Source organism: Mandrillus leucophaeus, unplaced genomic scaffold (genome assembly GCF_000951045.1).
Source record: "Mandrillus leucophaeus isolate KB7577 unplaced genomic scaffold, Mleu.le_1.0 Scaffold436, whole genome shotgun sequence".
NCBI lineage: Eukaryota > Metazoa > Chordata > Mammalia > Primates > Cercopithecidae > Mandrillus > Mandrillus leucophaeus.
Window position 1 is genome coordinate 1,105,947 of NW_012104654.1, and position 15,565 is coordinate 1,121,511.

General features: G+C 44.1%; 2 protein-coding genes across 5 annotated transcripts in view; one reads left to right on the forward strand and one right to left on the reverse strand.

Moving 5' to 3' along the window:
* The window catches only part of KLF7 (Kruppel-like factor 7 (ubiquitous)), an 88,535-nt gene extending 73,494 nt beyond the window's left edge, over positions 1 to 15,041 (reverse strand). For 2 of the 4 annotated variants that reach the window (XM_011993888.1, XM_011993884.1), the window contains exon 1: positions 13,646 to 14,362. In XM_011993888.1, the coding sequence (XP_011849278.1) occupies positions 13,646 to 13,747 (102 nt within the window). In that variant the 5' untranslated portion in view covers positions 13,748 to 14,362. Of the gene's footprint in view, positions 1 to 13,645; positions 14,369 to 14,944 lie in introns of those variants that run through there. The other 2 variants (XM_011993889.1, XM_011993886.1) reach the window with 2 other exon arrangements.
* Positions 13,963 to 15,197, forward strand: LOC105549402. The gene is made up of 2 exons (XM_011993919.1): positions 13,963 to 14,028; positions 14,388 to 15,197. The coding sequence occupies exons 1-2, from the start codon at positions 13,963 to 13,965 to the stop codon at positions 15,195 to 15,197; spliced, it is 876 nt and encodes a 291-aa protein (XP_011849309.1).
* The last annotated feature ends 368 nt before the right edge of the window (positions 15,198 to 15,565 follow it).

Sequence of the window (15,565 nt, forward strand, 5' to 3'; positions counted from 1 at the left end):
GGAACACCCAGTAGCAAGCAATTTTTTTAAATGGCTTTTTTTAATCAGGAAAGGAATGACCCTAAAAATTACCATCTGGTCAACCTAAACGATATCCTTAGTAATATAAGGAAGCCAATATAAAAGAATACATTTTTTTAAAAACACTCCTAATGTAGAATAGCATCCTAAAAGCATTAGAAAAGGAAGGCCAAGTGCCTTGCTGGCAGTATTTGAGTGCCAAGGGTAGGAAGAAAACACATTACTTGATTCTCAGGAAAGTACTTTATTATAATGCCCTGGACTTTTTCACACAAAAAACATCACTTCCTCAGTGAAACAAGTAATATAAAATCCACTTCCACAAAAAAATAAGCAGTTACAGTGGTTAATGGAATCCTCTACAACATGCTTCTATGTCAGACTAAGAAAACTAAGAATTGGTTACATGTTTTTCTTACACACACACACACACACACACACACACACACACACACACGGAGTTTTTACTACAACTGACCAGCTGGGTCTCTGGGAGTGGCAAAAGAAACTGTGACAATAGCAGGCTTTTTTGTTAATGAGGGATGTCTGATGAGAAAAAAAAAAAAAATTGTTTGGTATTGTCTCATTTTACTCCCACTTAGACCAAGAGGCTGCATGCTCAGGAAAATCAGAGTCAGTTTCCAAATTGGAAAATGTTACAAATACCAATAAGGAATGAACATGCTCTAGAGCAACTGCTAAGCCCAGGCAGGGGGAGGGGTGAACCAGATGGTCTTTTCCATCCCAGATTTCGATGATCTACAACAGAACCTGAATGACTAGGAAAAAGTGAGATGCGATTTGGAAATTGCTTTATAAAATAGAATCCCAAACAAAGACACTCAACAAGGCAGAGAAATCTAAAAGGAAATGAAAATGGTTCTGGGTGAGAGCAGAAAGCAAGCCAGTTTGAGACTATGACTGAAAAATAAAGCTTGTCCCCAAATCAGAATATTTTGGAGGGGAAGGTGCCTTAGAGAGATGCTAGTCACAAGCCCAAATGCATGCTCACTGGGCCAGACATCAGAAATTAAGCCAGGTGGAAATAGTGGGGACAGGGTTAATTGAAGAGTGCACGATCTGTCTAAAAGCATTCAAATTAAAAGGAATTGAAACATGCATGCTGGCCAAATAAAACACATCTTCAAGCCAGTTCGGTCTAGGAGCTTACTGTTTGGTTGTCTGATAATCTCACTGTTCCTAAATCTACCTTCACTGTTCACATGAGGAAACTGAGGACCAGAGAAGTCACATCATTTGATGATAACCACAGAGCAGTCAGTGTATAGAGCAAAGCCAAAGTGCTAGGATCATGTTACACACTGAGATGATGTTAAACAACAGCAAAAAATAAATGACATTAAGCCGAAGTCCTCCTCACGCCTTTGGTTCAGGTACACTCAGTTCACATGGTTTATTCTTTTAAGAACAAATTAAATTATCATCTAGTTAAACACAAAGCTAGTGAGAACTGGGGGAAGAAATAGAGGGAGGTTATGCTAAAAAAGAAAAAAAAAACAATGAAAAGTTCAGAGTCAGACATTTTATTTCTCAAAAACAATAGTTAAATTTACAGTTAAATGTGCTGCCCTGAGTAAGATATGGCAAATAGAGCCCATTTTATAGACGGGTAAAGTGAGGCACTTAGAATGATTGTGTCATGGTTTATTTTGTAACACATTTTTTAAAGTTAGGTGTTCAAGTTTCCTTCTAGATGCTTCTCAAAGAGCAAAGTGAGAAAAATCACTTCCACTCCTGGTACTGGCTATAAAGAATCTTTTTTTTTTTTTAAGTGTAATTCCAGGGTTAAAAAAAAAAAAACCTCAGGGAGATATATCAAGTAGTGGAAAATCTTCGCAGGAAAATCATGAAGTAGAGAGAAGGATGAGAACATCCTCCCTTGGGGCAGCTGGAAAGAGAGTAGACAAAGAACCGAAAAGTTCCTTCGGGGAGCCCACCTCCTGCTAGCCAATGGGACTTTCCTTCCCTGGTTTCTCTGTAGCTAAGAAAACACAAATATATAATCCACAGAAGGAGAGAATGCAGCCTTCACACGGGGCTGGCATCTCTGAAATAAATCTCTCCATAGGTGCTAGGCTAAACCTTAAATATGAAGATATAATCTTTGAGTTTTATAGCAGCATATGCATGATTCTTCCCCTCCCCCATAAAACTCCCGACAGGAACAACCACATCAAATTATTGCTTTTCAGAGGCCAATTCAAAAACACCCTACTTTATCACAGAAAGAATATTCCTTATGTATGTGAGTGCTTCCATTATGTCTTATTTGAAGGGGGAAAATGAAATAAAAATCCTATCTGAGATATTTATAGATCTCATAAAACCTGATTCACTCTCATAAGCTGCAGTAAGCTCAGTCATCAGGTAAGGCAGAAATGGCAGGTAAAGTAACCAGCACTGTATTATGTTATATATGCCTAATTCTGGTTCCTACAAAAAATAACTGCATGCGAGAAAAATGTAAGATACGTAAGTCATAAGTCAGACTGGACAGAAAGAAAGGGAAACAGACTGGACATTTGCATGAGCAAGCCAAGCAAATTCCAAGGATGTCAAACTAGGCCCAGTTTCCAGGGACAATGGGTACTGCTAGTCCTCCCCCAGTTCCAAGCACAAATTACTTAATGAGAATTTCTCTTGTGGATGGATAAAGGTACACCATATCCAATGCCCAGCATTCCGCTTTCTCCTGCCTTCCATCATTTATTATCTCCTGGGCACTCCAGGCTCACTGGGATCTTCAACAGACCAAAGACACCACTGAAAGAAAGAGCACTGTGCCTCTGTATACTATTATTGAGAGGAAAATGGGGAAGGAAAGAGCATTTGTTGAGTGGATGTTATGTGCCAGATACTAGGTCAGAGAGCTGATTCTCATCAGGAATCAAGAACTCCACAAATGACAAACGAGACTCAAAGATGTTAAGTGACTTTCTTAAGGTTCCACCTCTGCTTGATTTCAAAGCCTTCATGTAATTTGTCTACTAGGAAACACTGTGACCTTAAAAAGTGCCTCATACAGTCCAGTCCTTTTACAGATAAGAAAACCAAAGCCCAGAAAGAAGACAGACCAATGAACTACTGGAATCCACACCAGGCCACTGATGGCCAGGTCACAACCTTTGGCTTCTGCCCTAATGTCTCCTACCTAAACAGCAGTCAGTATAGATGTAACAATTAAGAGTGCTGGGCCCTGCTGAGGCTTGGATCTCAGCTCAAATACTTCCAAGTTGTATGATTTTAAGCAAGCCATTCAATACCTCAAATCTCAGCTTTTCCATCTGTAAAATGGGGATAAATAGAATATGCATTTCATACGGTTGTTGTGAGCATTCACTGAAATGATGGATACAGGTGCTCAAATGAGATCATCTTTAGGAAGTGTCCAATACATATGAGACAGGACTATGATGATTATTTTTATGACAGGAAGATTGGCCAAGTGGAAAGAGGGAAGAGAAAAGTTTATTCCACTAACGGTTTTTTGCAACTCATTTGCTTTGCAGCCACAGTAAGACAACGTGCTTAAGCTTCCTGTGCCCCAATTTTCTCATCCCTGAATGGGAAATTCTGTAATATCTGTCTGCTCTCTAGTTACAGAAAGAAAGTGCCAATGACAAAAGACCAGGAGCAAAACGCCCTGAGCCCTTCAAACAAAAGCTCAGCACAGATGTTTGTTAGATTCTCATATGCAAACATGAAAAGCCCCATCACAGTGGAAATCATCTCTTGGTCCATATTAAAAAAAAGCAAGAACCTTGAGAAGGGGAGGAGAATGTACAAATTAGGGCTGAACACTCTTAGAAGAAATGAAGTTGACTCGGGTCTGACCTTGAGCAGCATCTCATCACCCTCAGGAGAATCAGTTCTGCATAGGGCCCCACAGAAGACTCCTTCAACACCATAGTCAGAAGCTGCACTTCACGAACATGGTCTGTAGTGACCATATGAACAAAGGCTAAAAGCTCAAAAGGTAGGGGGTGCTGGGGTGGAAAGAATCTATTTCCACTCCTTTGTATGCTGAGCAAATTTGCCGCCTCTCCAAAAATAAGCACCAACATTATGACCACTCCACTGAATTCCTGCTAACTCGGCTCTGGAAGGTGAATGTGAGAACGGGGTCAAGAGCAGGTGCGCACTCCCTTGCAGGGCAATTGCTCTACAGCTAATTGCCGTTTTCACAGCTGGGTTGAGCTTTCCAAAAGGCATCCTTCAACCCTGAGCTCTGAGCTCCTCTCCTGATGTTCTCTCTTGCCAACCATACCCCATCAAAGACAGTTTACAGATGAAAGGATGTAGCTACAGGACATACAATTTTGCAAACATCACAGTTTGAAAAAGAGGCGTTTCTAAGGCTTCTTTGTGAAGATCACTACACGCCCACAGTCATTACCACAGGAGCTAAGCCTTCTATGGGTGTGAAGGCAGCCTCCTTGCCTGAATGTCCTCGGCAGCAATTCTTCCACAGTTTATTTTTGCTCCTCTTACTAGAAAGATGGATCCTTTGAAATTCTTTATAAACAGAGTCTACTTCCAAACACTGTGGTTGGTCAGTAAGAAAATGGAGAGCTGCTACCTAATGCCTCCCCAGCATCGTCCAACAGATGTACATGCATGCATCCAGCCCTTTCAAACCACGGAGCAGGCTGAGGGGAGTGGAAAATCATGGCCAAGGGCCTACTGAGAATGAATTATTTGAAACCCAGCAAGGCTGGAGTTTAAAGCCCAACACCACCAAGTTTCCAGAAATGGAATTTGACCAGGTTAAGCAAACTCCTGAAGGGTCATAGGAAATGTGAGCCAAACAGACTGCCTTAGACACTTTAGGGTGAGGGAAAGCAAAGCAAGAAGGATGAAACAACACTTGGGCAGCTGCTATTAACAAAAGTGCCAGATGAAGCACATCCACCAGCATGATCCTGTTTTACTATAAACCTCCGGTCCGTGTGGATTCCAAATTACACAAGACATTAAATATTTCAATAGAATTAGGTAACCCCAACTCTGATATACCATTAAACCCTCTATACATCAATGGCTCAATGCCTTGACTGCATATTGGAATCGCCTGAAAGCTTTACAAACACTGATGCCTGGGTCCCTCCCAAACAGATACTGATTTCATTGGCCTGGGATGCAGCCACGACTGAGAACCACTGAAAAAGGCATAGTCAAATCTTAAGTCATAGTCATAACATGCTCCTCAAATCACTATCGAATGCCCACTGTGTGCAAAGCTTTCTAAGAAGCAGGTGATACACTAAAAGTTGACTACCAAAACTATACCCAAGGCATCAACTCCTCCTTAAAGCATAAACCTAACAGGAAAAATGACACAACAGAAAAGAAAAAAAAAAAAGAAAGAAAGAAAAGCTTTATTATAACTAAAAACTGTAAAGCATCATGAGGAAGTAAGAAGTTCTGCACAAGAGTATGGAAATCATAGCAGTTACAGTTGGCTGGTAGCAAGGGAGGGAGTTTGGCACCCATTTGAAAGTTAAGGGATGGGTGGAACTTGGACAAAGAAAATCAGGAAGGGGAGAGGGAGGAGGAGGAAAAAGGCTAAAGAAAACAACAAAAATAAAGACAGAAGCAGGAAAAGCATAGTCACTTAATTTGGATGGCATTTACTACACGTGAACGTGAAAAGGGGGGAAACTTACAAATACTATGTAGACCCAGTCTTGGAACACCGGACCCTTGGAAGTCTGGCCTCATGCTATGTATAAGAGGGAGCCATGAACAGTTTGAAAGCAGGCCACCTGGGGTGATGGTGGCAGAAAGGCAAGTCCAGGGAGGTGACAGGGATTGTGGCAAGGCAATGGCCAAGGCTGTCATCCATGACAGGCTGATGCTAAAGTACCTCGGAAGCCACGTCAATGGGATTTTTCAACTAATTTTAGACTTCTGCTAATTAGATCTTTTAATCTAATTTTTCTTTAGATTCAAGAAAAAGAAAGGTGTTACAATGACTAGAATGTCAAACTCAGATCATGAGACAAATAATCACATTATTAAAAGAAATAGGGAAACCAGGAAAAAGGAAGCAGTCCATGGAAGAAGTTGATGAGTTAGGGGTTTAGGACATACTCAGCTGAAGTGACGGTGGAACAACCCCAAAGTCCATCTTGCTTGTTGCTTATTTCCTGTTAGAAAAAAATGAGAGCCTGAAACCCAGGGACATATCTGGAGGTGGAGATGTAGATTACAGCTGTGAGGAGATGAAGACGCCCTGAACCGGGCAGAAGATTTTCACCTCTAAGATGTTAGCGGTGAAAGAGATCTGTGAGACACATTCCGGGACAGAACTTTCACCATCATAATTACCAGAGATTCAAGGAGGTAGGGAAGGGCAAAAAGTAACTGGGGAAAAACTGGAGCAAAAAAGTCAAATGAGCCCTTCCATTTTCCTTTCCTCATTAGGGACAATGGTAAAAATGAGGCCTACTTCATCCATCAGACCTCAAGAGACTTTTTGAAAAACCTCTCAGAGGTTGAGTTTCTTCACTCCTGCTTATTACAACCCTCTCAAGAATTTAAATACATTTCAAAAGATTTTCATAAACTGGTACATGGGTTGCTGGTAAAGTTTTGGGCACTCTCTTTGCTGGTGAGGTGTCAGAAACAAAGCAATTTCATGTTTGTTGCTTTCTACTTCCATTTAGTCCTATATTCCATCCAACCCCCTACCACATATGCCCCATTGCATACCCTTCATACAGTCACTCCATTTGTTATTATTTAAACAACAATAATTTTAATAAGACTCGAGTTATAATTGGGGGCTATTTTGTCGGTACAGTGTATATTTTCCAATTTACCACACATTAAAAGTGGAAAAAGAATCAAATCACATAAGTAAGCCTTCTCCAAAATATTCAATAATTTGGTCTAGAACCTAGCCAATCCCAAAATTCCATGTACCAGTACTCTTAAAAATAAAAAGGGAATTTTCTTGCCTCCTTGAAGGCAAAAAAGAAAGAGAAAAGAATCAGAAATGAGTCAAGGTATATTCAGGTGACGGAAAGCAAGTAATCTGGTCTGGGCATCTGAGAGACCTGGGCTCTGAAACCATCAGTGTTAATAAGCTGTGTGACCTTGGAGAGTGTAATGCCTCTGGCTTTAACAATCACTTAGTTCAACCCTAGTATTTTAGAATTGAGGAAACTAAGACCCTTTCAAGATTTGAAATTCTGACATTCTATGTTCCTCGCTTTGGTACAAGGCTGAGAACCTGACTTTCAAAATGACCCTCAGGAAATGTCAATACACCCACATTCAAAAATAGATATCGCATGTGGCTCTATGTTAATTATTTTAATTACCTCTAATCATTTCCGAATGGCACAGACATGGGCACTGTTTCCTGGCCATTATGGACATGTGTATTTCACACTGTATACTCATCTGCCCTAAAAGTATCCAGCCCACAACATGCCATTAGCTGAAAGCTTTTTCACAACAGAACTTAGTAAATCTCAAGCATGTTTTATAAACAAGGTTGGAACAATGTGGGTAATACAGACAGGCACAGGTCAGTGTTCCAACACAGAACTGAATGTTTCTTTCTTTCTTTCCTTCTTTCTGGCACTCATGCTCTATTCTGTTTAACTTAATTATGAACATGCATTCTCTGTCCTACTAGAGACAAGCTCCTAGAGGGCAGAATGTATATCCAATTCAATTTTGCATTGCCCAAATACAGTATTATGCACATAACAAGGGCTTAAGGAATGAAGTATTTACTGTGGAATATTTTCTATACTTGAATATAAACAACAAAAATCCCACAAGGTGCACTAGGTCCATCTACCAGCTCAATGAGGAATGGTATCCCCCTGAAATCAGAAGTCACTCCCACCTCAATTGGGCTGATACTAGACTCAGATCTCAAGGCTACTGCAAACGCTCAGCCATAACATTTACATATCAAGCATGTGGTACTGCTCCAATGGAGGGGAGATGGACATGATACGTTTAAACAGGACCAAGTTCTTAGGGTCACACCAAATACTCCGAGAAGGAAAACTAAAGGGACGTAGGGCGGTAGAAATAATTCTGCCAATTAGCAAGAACAAATCAGGGCAAGGTGGGAGCAGAGCAAAATCACAAACAATCTTAGGTAATAGCATGTCCCAGTAATGGCAACACTTTGTTTATTTGGGGAATTTTAGATAGAATAAGGATATGTATATTCTAAAACGAGTATACAATATAACAGAGAGGAGTGTTTTTTAACTTGTCAATGTTACATGTAACATGAATAATTAGACACTATCATTTGTTTCACCAACTTTAACACCATTAGTAGTTGAGTTTTCTAATCACTGTACTTGGTAAAATTTGGCATTCTGGGGTTAAAACATTCCCCCCTTCCCCCACTGTTTATGCTAAGCAAGCAGTCAGTTGATTTGGGAGAACAAAGGGACTTCTGGAGAGAGGAAATCTCTGCCCCTCGCCCTCTGGCACCATTCAAGTTAAGTTGGGGAGCTGTCCTAAACTTTCAGCAAACCGCAATTCTAACACATACGCTAACTAATATATCGAGTGAACTGGAATCACAGAGCCATTTTCTGCATTTGCCAGTCGTGGGGTCCAGCAAAGATAATTAAAAGCCCATTGCACAATACTATAAAATGAAAAGATAAGGGGTATCCACCGACCCGTCTGGAATCAGACCAGCCATCCTATCAACTTCAGCCAGATGGGACTGGCCAGAGGAAACTGTATTCTTTCCTCAGCAGGCACAGAGAGCGATTAAAGAAGATTGTAATGTCTTCTTGTACTCAAAAACTTAAAACACGAGAATTCTCTGAAGGGAGTAGAATGCGAAGATTCATAAGCGAGTGGCTATTAAAGTCCCCATTAGGACCCTCTCTAAACTACCTCCATTTAAGTGGAGAGGCAAATTAGCCCCCACTGGCATTTATGTTTAGAAGAGGCTGGCAGAAAGAAGCAGCCCACATTTGGATGCTTAAGGTCTCTGACATACCCATACATAAATCATTTCAGGGCAAGGCTGTCATCCTGCATCTCCTGCTCTGCCTTTTAAATGGATGGGACCCCAACATCCCATTCTCCTCAGGGTAAGGAGTGGGGGTGGGAAGTTCACGGAGAACAAAGAATAGTGACTTCCTTTTCCCCCTACTAAAGACAGATGTAGTAAAAAAATAACTACATTATAATGTTTGCCCACTTTAAAATACCAAACGGCAAACAGGTAGACTGAACGATAATGTTTGAGAGCCCCTAAATCTACACAAAGATGTGTCTATTAAAGGAACATGGAAATGAATCTATTAAAGAAAGGCTAAGTGTGATTGATTGCAGTCACACGTGCTTTCATTTGTAGAGCTACATCTATTTAGTGATTGCATCTTTATAAAGATACATTCTGGATAACAGGGGCAGTTATATTTTTATTTCATCTACCAAGTTGCTGTTTCAAATAAAGAAACAGATTTACAGTAACTGAAGAACACACAAATCACATACAAAAAAAAAAAAAAGCCAGTTATTTTATCCTTTGAGTGTGGCTAGCAAGGCTCCTTTGTGTCTACAAATTTCCCTGGGTGGTGCTGTTGCCAAGAAATTCTAATTCATGACAAGGTTTTCTGCGAATTGGGGACAGAGGCAAACCTGCGGATGGACAGACCCTACAGTTTGCTTTGTCTTCTGGCTGATATACCTGGTGGCCCAGGCCTGCAGAAGGAAGTGCAAAGGCAAGATCTTCACATAAAAGGAGAAGCAATGTGGCTCACAGACCAAATCCCATCCCTGGTACCATGAGGCTGTTCTTGGAATGCAACCATTTCTGTAGGTTTTCCCCTAGAGATTCCTTATACCAAAGGCCCTCATAAAAATTGTTTCAGGGTACCTGAAACCAAGATGAAATTGCAGTGTTATGGGGACACTTTAGTCCTTACAGTAGCCAAGTATGCCATTAGTTTAAAACAATAGGGGAATGGGGGAGGAGAGAGGAATGTTCTATGATTTATTTATTTGTTTCCAGTAGCAGTGGAAAATTTTCTCCCAGCAGAGACCTGAAACTGACCCCATCTGCCAATTATGAATCAGCATTAACAATAAACATAATTCCATAAGACTTTTCAAGCAAACATGAGATGCTCCTCAATGACACGATGCAAAGCTAAGTCCAAATAAGACTTAGATCATCACTGCTTGACCTGCACTCATGAAATAGCAGACTAGAGATAGAATATATAAAAGTTCTAAAAGTCTTTATATATTCTAGAAGAAAATAAAAGCATTGTATCATATTCTTTTTATTTTCTAAGTCAGCAGTGTGTCTAAAAACAAAATCATGATTTCTATTGGCAAAAAAAGTCATGAATGAGTTTCCCTTTACCCATATCAAGTGGTACCCCATAAGAAACTCTGGTTTCTGTCCTACCCTTGACCTTTTCCTACTTTTGCTCAGACAGCTCTTGGAAATTTTCCTACAAGTTTTCAAAGCGCTTAAGGCTGGTAGTCTTAAGAATTTTGCGTCAGCTGAATTCTATAAAATAATAGACCACATGAGCACAGTGTAATTTACAGTTATATGACAGGCAGAAAGATGATGTTACTTGGGCCAAGTGCTTAAGTATGCAGTCAGAGCCCAGGAATGGAGAGCTGTTAATGTGTGACGTCCATTTGGATTTCAGAATTATACCAGCAACAATTATTTTCAGACTTGGAGCTATGTGGCTAAGGCATCATTGCCAGAAAATCCAATGTCAAAATGAGGATCTCCCTGACAGGAGGTGGCCCTGCCACAGTCAGTGACTTTGTCACAGGCTCACTGACTATTAGGCAGGACAATTATCCCATATCCTAAGTTTAAAATAAAATCCCCAAATCACTTATCTTCAATTTTCAAATGTAAAAATGTTCTTGAGTTTATCATCGAAGCCACTCTTTCTCTAGAAACCAAGTCAGATTATCAGAATCTCCACATTTCGCTCATCTCCACGAGCCCAGGTACATTGTTCACTTTAAGAAGAACAACTAATAATTACTCCTCATTTGACCTCTAAAATCTGATTACCCCAGAGCAAAAGGAAACTTCTTCCTGTCTGGGGTTCTTTGCAGAAATCTTGCTGAGCTGTTTTGAGCAAAAGAGTCTCAAAATTTCATCATCTGATAGTTGATTTGGAACTAACAGCTGCATATCACCATCACCACCCCTTATACTCAGAAGCAGCAAGACGGTTTGGGGTGGGGGAAGAAGGAAGGGATAGAGGCTAAAGGTTTTGTCATCAGTGTAAACCTATGGTCGTAGTCGCCTTTATATAGAGCAGTTGAGACTATGGAGTCCAGAGCATAAAGCTCACTGGAGTGATATATTGTTTATTAGTGCTTCCCCACAAGTTATGCATCAGTATTGGCTATAAGCATGCCGCTGAATAAGTTGGCTAAGGGTTTTAAGGTGAGAGTGGCTGGCAGTTAGAGAGGGTTAAGGCAAGAAGTGAGGGGGTTCCGAGGGGTGAAAAATCCTTTGCCTGTAGAAACTGAACTAGAGCTTCCCTGAAGGGGGAGGAGGCAGAGGAGCAGGGGGAGGAGGGGAGAAGGAAGAGCAGAGATGGCTTCTTAGGAAACAATAGATCTAATACATCCTCTAATTGTCAAACCAGTGATGTTTCTTTGCAGATCTAGAGTTTGTCCTGGATGGTCTAGCCAGATCTAGAAAAGCAGGTTTCCTGTGAAGAGACCTTCCTCCAAATCTGGCTTTACTACTCTGAAAACTTGAACCAAAACAAAGTTGCATGATTCATCAGTAGGGAACGTTCTAACAAATAAAGCCAACTTTCTTCCTTCTAACACTGCTTAACAGTTAGTCACAAACAAGGGCTGCCTTGGGCAGGCTGACTAAATCAACAGATTCCCTTCTCTAACCTGTCTAGACAGTTGTTAATATGCAACCGATTCCACACCAGTGGGCTGACAGTGTGAAATGAAGGCTATTTCAGAAAATGAAATTCAGGCAACATTTTGGTTTAATTAGCATTGGAAATAAAAGGAAGAAAAAGATCCAGTGAGGCCCTTCATGAGATACACTCTCGTTAAGGATAAGGATGCATCGAATAAAGACTTTATGCTAAAAATATGTGAACTGTTTATGTGTTCACAGAGAGACAGTCAAGCATCTGCCAGCGTCCTTGGACAGGAATGCATGTGTGGTGGACACACTGACACCAGAGGCCAATACCTGGAGGAAAACTCACAGCCTCTGACCAGAAGAGAACTAGTAACAATGGTAGAGTTAGAGGATCCGCTTTGCCACTCAGCTCCTTATACCAAAAGCCAAGCCTCTTTTGCTAAAGCAGCGACTGTTACATCTCAGCCTCAAGCTGGCAAATCCTGCATTGGATCCCGGCAGAGGAAATTCAGCCGTTCATTAGCCTTAACAAGCTGCTGTCACTAAGCGGAGAAGTTACATGAGCAGCCACACACCGAGTCTCTCACAGCCCTCCCCTCAAGGGCAAGCGGGTTTCTCCAGGACGGACTGTACAAGTTCACACTTCCTATGTGCAAATCCGGACTGTCTTCTTGGACTTTCCATGGTGCACACTGTAGAATTTTTAAATACCCGTGTCCCCCTGCCCCCACCCACCATCTTTCCTGCAGAATGTCCCCTCAGCAGCTCCTAATCGCTGCTGAAAAAAACCACTGTTTCCGCAGCAGAGCCAGCACTTTCCACTGACCAGCACTTTCTTTATTCCACTTCACAAAGCCCAGTGAACTTGTCACCAGCCCCGCTTCATCCTCCCTGGGACGGCTAGCCAACTTGGCATCGGTGCCCTTCAGCATCCTAGGAGTTTCTTAACTAGTCCTCTAAGACAAAGTCAGAGGCATGGAAGCACACATCAGTCTTTGTCTGAGGTTGTGCTGCCTAACTAGAGAAGGACCCTAAACAAAAAAGAGAAACAAGGACACGCATAGAGGCATCACACTGGGAAAACCTACAATGCATTGTCAGCCTCAGCTACATCTTCCCGTCCTCCTTGAGTATCTTTTGTCACTGGGCTCTTTTCTCTTTTGCCTACCTTCTAATCTCAAAATCAAGCTCCTATTCTTTATTGACACTCGCTAATTACTGAAAAACACTCCGCTTTGCTCCTGCCCACCCTCCCCCCGCCCCCCATCCGATGGTCGTAAGCACCAGTTGAAATAGATGAACCTGATTTCAGGTACCAAGTGGGTAGAGCTCATGCATGCGAGAACGTGGTCCCTGTCAGCAATCGCTCCTAACACCCCAAACCACCTTCCCACCCGGCTCCTCCGAACCCCAGAAGTTCGGCAGGTCTCTGATAGGGGACAGCAAACCCGACAACGTGTGCGCAGGGATGTGTGTTGGCGACTGAAACGCAGGCAGCTCGGACCGGCTGCTCAGCTCGGCACACTACGAGGTTAGGGGTGGGTGGAGAGGTAAGCGCAGATGACTGTTTCAGAAAACATTTTCAACAACAGACAGCCAAAAAGGAAGGAAAAAAAATCAAACAAACAAACAAAAATTTCGACCCAGAGCCCACACCAACGCAGCCCCTGCGTCTCCGCCGCCACCACACGATTTACACAAGTAATTTAAATCATTCACCTGCTGCCAGGTCTCCTCCAGGGATGGCAAAGCTGAGAAGTAGCCGGTGTCGTGGACAAGTTGTAGCTCCTGGAATATACTATAACTAGCCAACACGTCCATGCTGCTGCTGCCGGGCAAAACGGGAGGCAAAACCCTCCCCCGAACACAGTTGGGGCTGTTTGTTTGTCAGTCTGTCTGGCTCACCCCCCAAGAAGGCAGACATCCAGTGGCCCTTTTGTTTTGTTTTGTTTCAGTCAACTAAAAAGGAAAAAAAAAAAAAAATCAATGCAGGAGAGGGAGAGAGGAGGTGAGAGAGGAGCGAGTGAGTGGGGTGGATGGAGAGAGGCATCCAGCGTGTACAGTGCAGACGACTGCCAGGAAAAGGGGACTTCTCCACGGGAGTAACAATTCCCTTCCAGGGCTCTAATCACTCCAGCTCGTGGATCAGGAAGGGGGATGCAAACTCACTGACACGAAGCTGCCATCTATTTCTGCAGCGCTGTTCGCTCCTAATGCAATCTTTGCTCTTTATTTTGGGAGGTTGCATTTTTTTCTCTCGCGATCGCTTCTCTCCCCCCCTTCCCTTCCCTCCCCACCCCCCACTCCATCCTTGCTAGTTTGTAGTCTTCCCCCTCCCTTTTCTCCTCCTCCTGCTCTTCCCCCTCCCCAAACTCCCTCCCTCCGCCCGGTTCTCCGCGCAGCCGTGGGATCTCGGAGGAGGGCGTCCATTAGGCCGCGTGTGACCATGTAAGGTAAACAGGGGGCTCATGAAGTCACTGAGGACCAATGGGGAGCCCGGAGCGGGGCCTGGGGCGGGGCTTGGCCCTGGCGGCGGGCGCGGATTGGCGCGCTGCGGATCTCCCTGCTGCCTTACAAGGCGGTGCGAGGCGAGCTATTTTTAGAGGGCTATATAAGGGGGCTGAGGCGGCCGCCGGGCGGCCGGGGAGCGCGAGCGCAAGGGACGGGGAGGGTCGCGGCGACACTCGCGCCAGCTCCCGGGACGCCAGGGCGGATGGGCTCGGGTTGGTCGCCGGCCTCCGACCCTCGACTAGGTGCCTGGCGGAGCCCGGTGCGTCCGGAGCCCGCGCCCCTCAGAGGGGTCGCGCGTCGCCGCGGCGGCGCTGAGGCTGGCGGTCGGGAGGTGAAAGTCCGGATTGCGGGGTCAGGACGCCTCCTGGAGGGGGCGCGGCGCAGGGGGCCGCGGGAAAGCCGCCGAGGGCGCGGAGCGGGAAAGGAGGACACTGGCCACCTCGCCTCCGCCTGGGCACGGGGCAAGGGGGACCCACGCGTGGCGGTGGCGGGGAGGTCCTCACGTACTCAAAAACAAGCAGAAAAGGCATCCAGGGCCCGTTCCCGAACTCCCCACAGACTGGCAGGGTGCAGAGAAGCGCCTGAGGAGGAAGTGCCACACAATGGGCGAGAACAAAGGGGAGCGGAGCGAGACTGCGGCCTGCGCCCGCCCCCTGCTTGCGCACAGTCCCCGCCCCGCCCCGCGGGCGCCGCCGCCGCCGCCCTCCCGCGCCACCTTCTGACCCCGAGCTGGAGACCCGGTCTGGAGTCCGGCGGCTAGAGGTGGTTGCGAGGGGCCTGTTGCTCGAGTGTGCGATGAAGAGGCTAGAGGGAGCCTAGGTAGATGTGGGAGGCAGGCTGGAGCTGGCAGCTTGCAAGGGGGCCTTTACGTGAGGCTCCCCATGGGGTCTCCAGCGAGTTGTCTGCAGAGCTGTGATGGTGAGAGGAGGAACTCGATTTCTCGTTTTCTGGAGTTGGGATGTAGACATATAGAGATCTGTTACATCTGAGATGAAAACCCTGCACAGTACACGTTAGGGTTGGCCAATTGTTTGCTTGACCTTAAATGGTTAGTGTGGTTTAAGCTTCCCCAAAATGCACTGTGAGCTGAGCTTCCACTTTTGGAATGATTGCAGAATTCGGTGCTTA

Excerpts from the sequence above, each read along its gene's own strand:
- LOC105549402 (XM_011993919.1), top strand. The coding sequence starts at position 13,963 with ATGGAGAGAGGCATCCAGCGTGTACAGTGCAGACGACTGCCAGGAAAA. Across the intron at positions 14,029-14,387 it reads AAGGGGACTTCTCCACGGGA|GGGGCTCATGAAGTCACTGA; the intron begins GTAACAATTCCC and ends TAAGGTAAACAG.